Source organism: Anthonomus grandis, chromosome 3, assembly GCF_022605725.1.
Source record: "Anthonomus grandis grandis chromosome 3, icAntGran1.3, whole genome shotgun sequence".
Taxonomy (NCBI): domain Eukaryota; kingdom Metazoa; phylum Arthropoda; class Insecta; order Coleoptera; family Curculionidae; genus Anthonomus; species Anthonomus grandis.
In genome coordinates, this window is record NC_065548.1 from 7686927 (window position 1) to 7699979 (window position 13053).

The window sequence follows — 13053 nt, forward strand, 5'->3', positions numbered from 1 at the left end:
TGTAATAAACCACTGATGCATATTATAAGTAGGTCTTATAATACAGCGTGTTACAGAATAAGATGCTGATCCTTAAGGGTTTTAATCCTTAGATGATTTTAAGAAAAAAAGTTCAAATAAAGCATATATCCTAAACTCCTCAGTTTTTGAGCTAGAACCCTTAGAACCAAATTTGGGACATCTTGTATAAAAATAGTTTGAAACTATTTTATATTAAAGTACTTAGAGTAGAGTTGTTATATTGTAAAGGTAAAATAATGTACATATGTTTATAAAATAAATATTTTTTTTTTCATCACATGTCGGACGAAAAAAAGGCAAGAAATAAAATTTACCCTAAAATTAATGGGGAATATAAAGACAGTTATAGTATTTTTATTTTACGGAAAAGCAGTGGCATACATAATATCTAGTCTACGTTCTTGGACGGACGCCATTGGTTAAACTTTAAAAAATCTCTTACATCAAAAAATGGCTCTTGATACTCTGAGGGAGTGTGCTAAATTTCACAAGCATATCTAGGAAGGTAATAAAGTTATGATGAAGAAACGATTTTTTTCTTAATATTTTAACACCCTTTAGCTCAAAAGTTAAGGGGTTTAGGATAAAGCTTTATTTGAACTTTTTTCTTAAAATCACCTAAGGATTAACACCCTTAAGGATCAGCATCTTATTCTATAACACCCTGTAGAATAATATAACAGAATTAGTGTATTAAAAGGAAATCTGCAGAGCTTTGAATGCTATAGCTGAGTACTGGTCTTTAAATAAAAGCTTTTGGGTCCAATATTACCCCAAGATCCCTCACAGTTTCCATCAACTGCAACTGGATGTAGTTTAACCAAAAAATAGCTTTTTCAACACGCTCAATTCCTTGTTTAAAAGCTTAAAACATTTGTTAATATTCAGAAGGTAAATGGATATTATGTGCCCACTCTACAAATATATCAAGATTTAACTGTAAAGATATAACATTTGCTTGCTCTGATTTTATTATTATGCAGTTTTAGTTGCCTTTATGGTGTATGAATTTTGACTCGTTTTATTCTACCAGTCAGAATACTTTTCAGCCATGTTAACAAGATATTTGGAGATAGTCATAGACCAATATTTTAAATGGGATCGTTACGTCTTAAGACAAAAAATATGAGAAAGTTAATATGTTAAGTTCTATACACTTTTGGAAATTTTGGGGAAAAAGCTGCTGATTCTGTTTTATAGAGGCATTTTTAAATAATTTCATAGGCATGGTAAAGTTGTTTGAGGGGACTCTTAATCAAATTACATTGAACAGCTTGTCGTGGTTGAAAATTAAATATTTAAAGTTGTGTACTACTAAAATTCTTAGATATGTGATTACTGTACCTTTTGTCTGCCAGTGTACCTATTTATAAATCAAAGAAACTTGGAAATCTCATAAGACAATAATAAATGTAAAATCAGACAATAGTAAATGTAAAATACAACTTGACTGCTTCTTTTAAGAGAATTTTTCTACAAATTTTGGGTTTTTTTGTAATTAAATTTTGTGCCAGCAGTTTGCATACATGTATTTGGTTACCTAGATGAACTATATTTGATACCAAGACTCTACCGTAATTATTATAGCTCACAATTCGTTATATTTGTATAAAACTTTTTTTAAATATAATATTGGCTATTATCTACACTACATATTATATGTGTAATTATTAAATCATTTCCAATCTGTTTTCTGTTTGCTATACTGTTCACTGGTATGTTCAATTCTTGATACATTCTTCTGTCTTACTTACTAGCTTATAAATTTGAAAGTGTGCAATAGAAATTTGAAAATTCTCACAGACTTTTAAATTATTATCAATTTTCATGCTTGAATCTCTTTTTGACACACCCCTCACATAAATATGTCTTTTATATAATAATTCCTTTGTAGATTCTTCAATTCCTACGACAATCTTCCAGTGACAGAGGACGAGAGAAATAAGCGACAGTGTGATAGTGCGAACGGTCTTACCTACGGCGTCAGCAAAGAGAAACCGTTTAAGAGTGGGTAAGTTTCCTTAAGCCTCTTTACCAGCGGGATATTCAGGTTTCATGTTAATAGGTCTCCGATAAATAGTGGACTAATGACGGAAGAGGCGCGAAGGGGCACCGGCAGTCCCGTGACTCAAAACCCGATGTCCAACGGTTTGCAGAGAGATAAAGACAGAAGAAACAATAACAATCATAAGGTAAACCTTTTTTAAGATTCTTATAACAACAACATTAATATATTTATTTCTTTTGAAATTGGCAAATCTGGTAAATACAATAACGAGGTTTATTGTAGTTGAGAATATATATGTAAAAATCAAAATTGGATTATATCAATAAACCATTATTGGATTCTGTAAAAAAATATGCAATTAAACGTAAATTTACAATTTTTTAGTTTGAAAATTAAGGTTAAATAATTTAATATAAAATCACCCATGGTTAAAGAACAAAAAACAAGAAAGACAATATGTATATATTAAATCAGCCTGGAATTTTTATAATTATGCATCCTGATGACTATACTAATTATTCTGTCGTAAGATGTAATTATATTACAAATTTATTGTTATATTAATAATAAAATTGTATATAATTGTTATATATAAATATTACAAAATGATTTGTAAAGAGGCATAAAAAAACTGTTAATAGGCAACCATATTAGGGTGAATTGATGTTGGATATTAGTTACAAATTATTATGTTTTGCTTTTAAGTTAATTTGGTTTATGTTTGGTTTTTATCTCAAAACTTTATTTTCTGTAGTATTTTTTTTTCTTTCATTTCAAATTTAGTTAATAGCATAATAATTCTATTTAAAATATTATCATATTTAAGCAAAATCCAGAGAAGCTATGTGTAGCTTACGAATTTATTTTCACTATTGTATTTTTTTCTCTAAAAGGTAATGCAACATTGTTTATATTAATAAAGAATTTGAGTATCCATAAAAATATACTTATTTATTTTGATTTGATTAATATGTAAACAAACAAACAAAAAACAGAAAGTCACGGTCTCATAAGCAAATTTTATTGGCTACACGTGTTTCGCCCTGTATAAGCAGGGCAACATAAAGCCTAAAAACAATTAAAAGCGAGTGTTTAATATTGAATTTGCAAAATAAGGTCCCTCCTTTTAATTGTTTTTGGGCCTGATGATGCCCTGCTTATATAGGACGAAACACGTGTAGCTAATAAAGTTTGCTTATGAGACCGTGACTTTGTTTGTCCGTGTCTGTTTTTTGTTTGTTTGTACATTTTCTGTGGTCTCTTAGAAATAATGGATGAGGATTTTATATTGATATATTCATCATATACTGGTTAATATGTGATGAAACAATAAGTGGCCAATTAGTATTTTACCCACAGTCAAAAATATTAAAAACGTATTTAATGAATGGGTGTTATTTAATCGACCATCAATTTTTATACTTTTCAGTAAGCTTTAAAATTTAGTGTAACAACAAAAATATTTATTGAGCTTCTAATGTTGTGCAACTAAGAAAGTTAATATTGCCAACTGTTTTATAATAAGTTGAATGACTATTTAAATAAAAATATATATCTAAAAACTGTTTGAACTTTTACACATTTTATAATGTAATACAAAAGCAGGTTAGTATAAAATAAAAGAAAAATAGACATTAAAAAAATTTTCTATGGTCCTCTATTTTCATAATAGAAAAATTAAAAATACCTCTTCTGCCTTATATTATGTAAATAAAGATTCTGATGGACGTCCGCGGTTTTCCTTTTCTGTCCAATGCGAATATTCTTTGCCTCTGTAGGTGCGACTGCATATTTCAATCTAATGATAGACCAAGTAGTTGTTTACACATATACAAAAAATTGAAAAACTCTGGCCAATTGCAGGTAGCATTCATCCAATCCACTTTTTGTTGTCAAAATTGAATTGACAACAGTTGACAAAATTATGTGCTTGAATTCCTCGAAGGTTTCCTATTGTTTTTCAGTCTGGACAACCAATGATTTAATCAGTGTCTACTTAATACAATACCCCTGGTATTAAGTAGACACTGTTGTTCCTGTCAGTATCAAGCATCTTAATTTTTTGTCTAAAGTATGCAAGGCCAGATGTTAAAAAGTAATTTGTCTTGCCTAATACAAAATATACAAAAATAAGATATTCAATGAATATTTTGGTGAACTTGATGAGAGAAAATTAGATACTCATACAATATTTTTAATGCCAGAATAGAATATCAGGAGACGTCGTTATATACACTACCGCTCAAAAGTATTTGCCCACATATGACTGTTTTAAAGTTATAACTAAAAATAATTCATTCATCTACATGTCCGCCTCGATTTTTAATAACAGCTTCACAGAGTTTCGGTAGTCTTCTAATTAATTTGTCCAAAGTTTTCTGAGGCATCTTGTGCTACTCTTCTTGGATGATCCTCCACAAGTCTTCTTTTGATGGAAGAAGTAGTAGTGAAGAAGTGTCAGATGATGATGATAATTAATGTAAAAAATAATGTAGATTACAAAACAATTAATAAAAAATATTGCATCTATAATTTTTAATTTTATTTAATGACATTCACACTATATGCATTCACGTTACGCCTCTTACTCGCACGCTTTCAGCATCTTTCCCCTCGCCTGTCAAGGTCTTATGCTATTCAGAACCGCCTGTCATTGTACACATTTATTTGAAAAGACTTACTCAAACACATACTTAAATTTCAACTTTACAGGAGAAAGTTTATTTCACCCCCTAAACTATGCACCTTTCAATTCACCTGGTAGATACTTTTGCTTACTAAAATCGCCTGTCAATTTTTTTCCATAATTATCAATAAACAAACTAAATTGTATTAAATTTTGAAGCTTACAGAAGTAAGTTTTTTTATCCTATTTATTTTACATTTTAAAAAATAAAAGGGCTAATGGCGTGCAGGGCTGATGCCTGCCAGGTCATTGTTTTTGGTCTTGGTATACTATGACTCATCACTCCACAAATTTCTAGCCTTACACGAAGACCGTTAGTCGGAGGGTTCACTAGCTCTTGGACTATTTAAGCATATATGCAATTTACAAAAGAGATACAATCTAAATATAGGTTTAAAGATAAGATTTTTGTATCTAATTTAAAATATTAAAAATAATACATGGTGGGCAAATACTTTTGAGCGGTAGTGTATACCTGGAGGAGTGTATATATTTTTTGTTCCGTTCTTTTGGTAATAAGTAAATAATACTATGATGATTCAAAAATGTTTACCGATTAATTCATTTAATATACAAAACTCTAAAAGTTGCTACATCAGTTAAAAAGCTGCCACATTTTGTTATACTGTCCTGCTGTCACTCCTGGTACACCACGGAACTCCAAACCATTACACCCTCAAGTAGTATGTTTAAAAAGCAATATTCGAAGAAGAAATGATGATAAGAAAAGACAGAGAAAATGAAAAACTCTGAAATAATTTTCCAATGACAATAACAAAGCTAGACAGACAAGAAATCTGCATAGCGATACTAACCCACCAGTATACAAATGATCTACTTATAAATTTGAGATGACTTTGAATGATGATGATTTGGCATTAAAAATTGTTGCTTTATTTAATATTTTGACAATTGAATATAATCTGTATTATAATTTATTTGAGTAATGAATGGAGAATTTACTTTATTATAATAAAAATTAAATTAAATGCTACAGCCTCTATATTGTTTGTAGAAGTAATATAGAGCAGCGCTACTTCACACATGCATTCAAACGAGCCTTGTGGATCTGTTATATAATCGCGAGTTAGTCACATTTTTCTATTATTATTATTATTATGTTACAACTATAACTCGGTATTCTACGGATAAATTTTAAATTCTAATATTATATTTAGGTGTCCTCCAGTAGTCACAGAATATCGAGAGTGAGCCCGGACAGTCAGACCGAGGGGTTGCCACTACCAGCGCAAAAATCCCCGGTAAAAGAAGAACGGCCCGAAAGTCCACTGAATAGTATAGAAAAGGACTGGTTAGACTTTAAAAAGTACGTTTTACGGTTAGCCACGGTATTAATATCGGTGTACTGATGGTGGTTTTTTGGGCGTTTTAGGCAGTACGTTAGGATCTCCTCTGCGGAACAGAAGAAGGCGTACAAAGCAGACTTTAATAAAGACTATACGGAATATAAGAATTTGTATCCGATTGTGGAGGCTGTTTCCCAAAGATTCGTTAGGCTAGACGAGTCGCTCAAGAGGCAGGCGGTCGATAGTCCGACGTATAAAGTAAGTATTTTATCTTAACTTTAACATGGAAACCATAAAACCCTTGCACTGTTATAGGTAGTATAGTAGGTTTTAGTTTATTAAGCTAATAATTCTTTAACTTATGATTTTGAAAGCTATTAGTATAAAGTCAAATAATATTTTTCAATGAGCATCTTTCCAAGCTTTCCGTAAATCAGACTTTTCGAAATATTTTTAGGGAATATTTATGACGTAATGGCACCATAAAAGAACCAAAACTTTGCACATCAGATAACGATAATTACGTTCGTAAAGAACTTAAGATATTGATATACAGGGTATTAATTAATTGAGTGGCGATAATACAAGGTGTAAATTCTCGGTTGATTCGAGGGAAAAGTTTATATTGACATAATTCTTAAGCCTCTTAGTTATTGAGCTACAGAGTAATTCAAATTTTAAAAAAAATTTAGTTTTTAAATATGTTTCTGAAATAATTTTGTCATATCAATTATCAAGACGCATTTTTTGTTTAAACTGATAATTTTTGAAAAAAAAAGGCGCACGCTATTCTTTTTTCTAAAAATCCTAACTAGTGAAATCTCCGTTTATTTTAGAGCAAATTTGGTCCATATACTTTCTTTCTGACAACGCACCGTTCTCACGAAAAAATAAATACCAGAAACTTTTTTCATCAGGTAATTGAGATCCTATTACAACAACTAATGTCAATAATTTGGATTCTTTATTTTGTTTCTTTTCTATTGTCATTTCACTTAAAATTTAATATTTTCAATTAATCGTTTTACTGAATAAATCGCGATTCTTAATTTAAATTTGGAAAAAATCAGGGGTGCACAGTTATTTTTAATATTAAGTCTACGTGAACACCGCTGCCTACTAAGTTTTAACAAAATATGAAAAGTACAATACGAAAATAAATCTAGGGACCAAATTTGCTCCGAAACAAATAGCGATTTCAAAAATAGTCTTGATTCTCAGAAAAATCAGTGGCTTACCATTTTTTTCTTCAAAAATTGTCAGCTCAAATCCCGTGCGGATATCACTGGTGAAAATTTGAAATTACTATGGTTTAAACAAATTATTACAAACTTTTACGTAAAAAAATGCTCCTTAATAACGATAAGGAGTGTACAAAATTTCCTAAAAGTATCTGAAGAGTGATAAAAAAAAACTAATTTTCCCTTAAAATTTTAACGTAACTCTCCCTGTAGCTCAATAACTAAGAGGCTTAGGACATGTGTTGACTATTATTAGTAAACTGTTCTCCTTAAAATCACTCTGAGATTCATAACCTATAATATCGGTGGATCAATTAATTAACACCTTGACTGTGACAACTGGATAATTGTTTCCCACTTACCATTACATTTACCAAATCAATAGTAAATTGTCATTCTTAGACACTCTTTTCAGCAGGATTAAAAATAAAATCCCTAATAAATACTACAAATTATTATTAATTAATATTATGTAGTTCTAGTAAAGGGAAATTTTAAGTTGGATTATTAAAGCAAACGACTCTATAGCAAACATTCTGGATATACAATGAGACATTTGCCTTTATGAGTGTACGGTTCCGGTTCCTCCTGAACTGATCAAATAAAACTGATGTGTACTAACATGATTTCATCATGATTCGAAGAGGTGGGTCCATAATTGGTGTCAAATTATGGACAAAAATAATGTTACCTTAGTTTTTAATACCTTTTGTAATGTATTAATAAGTTTTTTGTGCATGTAAAGCGCTTTAGAACTTTACATACGAAAATTAAGATTTTTAAATATGTGAGATGGGAAATGCTTTCAAAGTTATATACGAGATTTCAATTCAAATCGTTGTTCGAAATCTAGGCACATTAATGGTGAATGTAAATGTATTGTACCTTCTGACACCCAAGAGTAATTGCGAGAGTAATTGAATTTGAAAAAGCTCTGATGCTGGAATATGATGAAAATAGATTTTACTTACAGGCATGTGGGAATTACTAGGACCAATTTGGAGAGATCCAGTGGAATAAAATATGAATTTATTTGACTTATAAACATTTCATAAGTTTTGAAATAAAATTATTTGACTTAAAAGCATCTGACAGTAAGTTAAGGAATATTAAAGCAATTTGGTGAATCTCAAGTTCCTGGAATAATATATTAATTTATTGGAAATACAAAGTCATAGTAATTTGGAGAAACCCAACGATATAGAAAAAGATTAAGCATATATTTTACTTAAATCATCTAAGAGCAACCTAGGAAACATTACAGCAATTGGAGAGCCTCAAATTCCTGGAATAATAGATTGATTGTACTTCCAAAAGTAATTGAGAACAATACTCAAGATTCTGGAATAAAATAAAAATATGTTTGACTAAGGCTAATTTGGAGAGATCCAATGGAATAAAATATGGATTTATTTAGCTCGGATGATTAGGAAAGATTGGAGCAACTTCGAGAATCCTAAATTCCTGTAACAAAATATAAATTGGTTGTACGTCCAGGCATCTAAGAGCAACTTGAAGAAAACAAAAATTCTGGAATATGATAAAAAATTTATTTCACTTAGAGACATTTGAAAGTTACTAAGACTAATTTGGGGAAACTCAATTTAATAAGAAATAAAGAGAAGAAACCCAATTTAATAAGAAAAAATTTAATATAAATTTATTTGACTTAGATACATTTGACAGCCACTTATGAAACATTTAATATAGTTTACTTAGAGGGACTTGGGTAATAAAATATAAATATATTTTACTTATAGACATTTGAAGGTAAAATAGGGAAAATCAAAGCACTAGGACAGTACCAATTTCCTGGAGGCATTTGAGAACTGAGGCAATTAGTGAAGTATAGTAGAGAATATGATTTAAAAATCAACAAAACAAAGAATTAAGTAATGATCACCATTTGATCCAATGACTTATCAAATAATAAAAACGTAGCAAGATATGATGTGGTGGACAAGTTTGTATACCTGGGAAATAAAGAGAAGCTTGGCAATGGCCCATGATTAGTAACAATTCAACTCATAAAGATATGGAGAGATCAAGTCATTACAAAAAAAGTAATGCTGGCCAATTCCTTGATCTCCCCATTTGCTGTTAACTCAGATCGAAAAATAATTCAAAACCTTCGAATCATAAATGTACAGACTAATCCTAAGGGTGTTGCAAATCCATTGGTCGAACACAGAACAAAGGTCTCTGGTCTATAAGAAGTAAAAAATCAAAAAACGCATACTAAACCAAATTAATAGAGCTCTCACTTACTTTAGTTATCAATGGAATGAAATATTGACATAGAAGCATGAGAATAATGTAGAGACAGACTTCTAAATTCGTGGAATAATGTACGAATTTGTTGTATTTTACTTCCAAAATTAGTATTTTGAATATTTTGTTTCAAAAATAAGAGTACATATTTGATTTGCCTGATACGCAATACTCATTCCCGTAATATTAACCATAATACCCATTTTCCGTAAGTTTTATATTAAATTAAAGAGCCTTATTAATTACATTTAAGCTACGACTGAAGGAAAACCAATCATAAAGGTTTGGATGACACCCATAAAAGTTAACTACTATTGAAAATCGTTAAACAAAGACTTTACAAACTTTATCAATCGATGCACATATTGTCAACGCGCGAAATATAACAGAAAACGACCAGACGAACCGGTTATCTTAACTGAATGACCTTTCTAGCAAATATAAAGCTCTTGACATTTATTGACAAAGTCTCGAGGTTTGTCTAAGTCCTTTCTTATCATAAAAATGCTATCTCTAGTATGAAGCAATTAATTAAGTTCTTTTCTTTCATAGGTTTACACCATTGAATAATAAGTTTAAATTAAGGGTTCTGAGTTTAAAAACGAAATAGTAAACTAGTAGATACATAAACTAATGATTATTTTTGTATTTTCAGAGCATAAAGAAAGAAATAGTGCGTGAATACAATAAAATCAAAAAGGACCAGGAGCACCAGAAAGCGAAGAAACGTTTCCAATATTTGCACGAAAAATTGTCGCACATCAAAAAGCTGGTCAGCGATTACGATCAGGCGCAGACGGGGATGGTACAATGTTAGCGGCACCCCCGTCCCTCCACTACCACAACTACCAACCCTTATCATGACCGGACGTAATTATTAAATTTAGTTTAGTGCGCGAAGAATTCTGTTTTGTTTGTTGACCGTTTATTTCTTCCTTCCTCCCTATGAACCATCAGTTTAAAGTGCGCGAAAAGGAACGGACCTGAAACGGGGTTTTCGAGTGGGACGTTGTGTTTAGGACAGTTTTCGGAAAATAAAAATCAAGAAAGAAGATCCTTTTTTTAAGGCTTTAGTTTGGAGATGAAGAACTGCGGAATGTATGCTGCTGCTGCTACGATGGTTTTTTTTTTTTAATTTTTTGGTTGGTTTACACTGGCCGGTTGCGGTTTTTGGATTCGTATGAGAGTAAGTATTTTTTTTAAATTTAATTATCACGAATTTTTAGTTAATTTTTTTAAAACTACTAAACTCTGTTCAGTCAGATAAACCAACTAAACCTAAACTTAAATAAAAAAAGGGTTATGCAAATATCCTTTTTTTTGGATATATACAAAAGGACTATAACAGTTTGAGGGCTATAACAAATTGAAAAAAAAAAAGATAAAAAAAAATTATACTACTTAGGTATTAATCGCTGTTTAGCAAGTATTACATATCTATATAGTAATATGATGTAAATTGTATCAAATTTAAATAAACAAACTGTGATATGAGATTAGATATTAACATCAAAACCAGTTGTTATTCATGGGTATTATTTTGGAAAACAATTTCTTGAAAAACGGTTTTTTTTTTGGAGAAAATCATTGCCTGAGAAAAAAATGCCTTATAAGAAAATTATAGGTGATAAAAAATCTTTAGTTTTTGTATCTTTAGGTACTTTTCTTACATAACCTTAAGGTTTTTGAGTAAAACGTGAAAAAACCCTATTTAATTTCTCAAAACCAAAGCGTATCGCTATGAAAATTGCAGTAATTGTGCCATTCTTTATTGCAAATAAGTGGAAATTCCGTTTTTTAAGATAAGTCATTACGTTTTGAAAAAAATCATTTTTTTTTGGTTCTAGACAACTTTCATTATCTAGGTTCAAAAATACAATTTTTAAATTAAAACTATTGGTCTATTTATCAACCGCATATGGTCAAGGTATATTTATTAAACTGTAGAATATATGTACAGTAATGCCAAAAGTAGATAGACAAATGGTTTTTTAAAAAAATCAAAGGAAATAAAAATTCTATAATAAAGATATTTAAGTATATTATGGGCAACATAAACATGTATAAAAATAATAAAACATTCTTTAGAAACAATCACCTAATTTGGTAAATAATAAGAAATAACTAAATATACGCTGGACAAAAAGTAGATAGACAAATTTAAAAAATAACCAATACTCTTTTTTTTTTGTTCGAAGTATTTTTTTTTAATTACAAACTAAACCATCTACAATATTAGTATTTTGTAAAATACCCATTATTGTCTATAACAGCCTGACGTCTACATGGCATTGATTCAATAAGATTGTCTATGAGTTTAAAATCAATATTTTTCCATTTCTGTTGCAACCGTTCGAATAATTCACCTTTATTTGAATAGTTTGTATCCTAATATCACGATCTACAATTTCCATAAATTTTCGATGGGATTAAGATCGGGTGACTGGGATGGCCATTTTAAAACTGGTATTTTTTCTTCTTCAAAAAATTGCTTCATAATTTTGGAGGAATGTTTCGGGTAATTATCTTGCTGGAATTGGAATTTCAATGGTAAATTGTCTTTGACATAGGGCAACATAACATCTCTGAGAATATCCCTGTATATAAACCCGTCCATTATGCCCTCTATGCGATGTAACGGGCCTATTCCATAACCTGAGAAGCAACCCCAAACCATCACTGATCCACCTTCATGCTTAACTGTGGGTTTTGTGTACTTGGGATTCAAAAGTTGGCCAGAAGGACGTCTAACATATTGAATTCCATCGGAATTAAACAAATTAAACTTCGATTCGTCGCTCCAGCAAACACGTTTCCATTCATGCTTTGTCCAGTGTATATGCTAACGGGCAAATTCCAATCGGGCTAAGGGATTCTTTTTTGAAAGCAATGGTTTTATTGCTGGCCTACGTGCAAATAGATTCTCTTCTACCAACCTTCGTCTTACAGTCCTTGAGGACACATTACAAGTCCCTAGAGCCTGTAATTCTATCTGAATTTGACGAGAAGTCATGAAAGGGTTATTCTGGCTAATTTGTTTTAATTTGCGTACAGCTCTAATGTCCATTTTTTTTGGTCGACCAGATTTATTTTTTGGCTCTAATGATCCTGTCCTTTCATATCTTTTGATAATTGCCCAAACAGCTTTTCTTTTAACATCAAATCTACGAGCAATATCAATTTGACGATCACCCACGCGATATGCATTAATAATGCGTTGTCTTAAATCAAGAGAGAATCTAATTCCGCGTGGCATGTTGCACCTCGAGTTAAAGAGAAGCACTACTATACTAATTTTATTTTATAAATATCTAGACAAACAAATAATTCCAAAATTGTTTTTGTCTATCTACTTTTGACCACGTATATTTATATTATTGCTTTATCTGATAGCAAGCAAAATATTTAAAATATAGTATCTTTTTATAGACCGCCTTACAAATAACAATAATTTAAAATCTAGGGGACTTGTGGGTAAATCTTTAAACAATTATATGAAAATAATACTTTGTCTATCTA

The 13053-nt window shown here is 30.5% G+C and overlaps 1 protein-coding gene across 1 annotated transcript in view; it reads left to right on the top strand.

Annotated features, from left to right (window-relative positions):
• Nucleotides 1–13053, top strand: part of LOC126734573 (RNA polymerase II elongation factor Ell) — a 131840-nt gene that overhangs the window by 109718 nt on the left and 9069 nt on the right. The window contains exons 10-14 of the mRNA XM_050438259.1: nt 1916–2032; nt 2087–2213; nt 5894–6042; nt 6109–6280; nt 10190–10720. Coding sequence (XP_050294216.1) covers nt 1916–2032; nt 2087–2213; nt 5894–6042; nt 6109–6280; nt 10190–10351 — 727 coding nt within the window. The 3' untranslated portion in view covers nt 10352–10720. The remainder of the gene's footprint in view (nt 1–1915; nt 2033–2086; nt 2214–5893; nt 6043–6108; nt 6281–10189; nt 10721–13053) is intronic.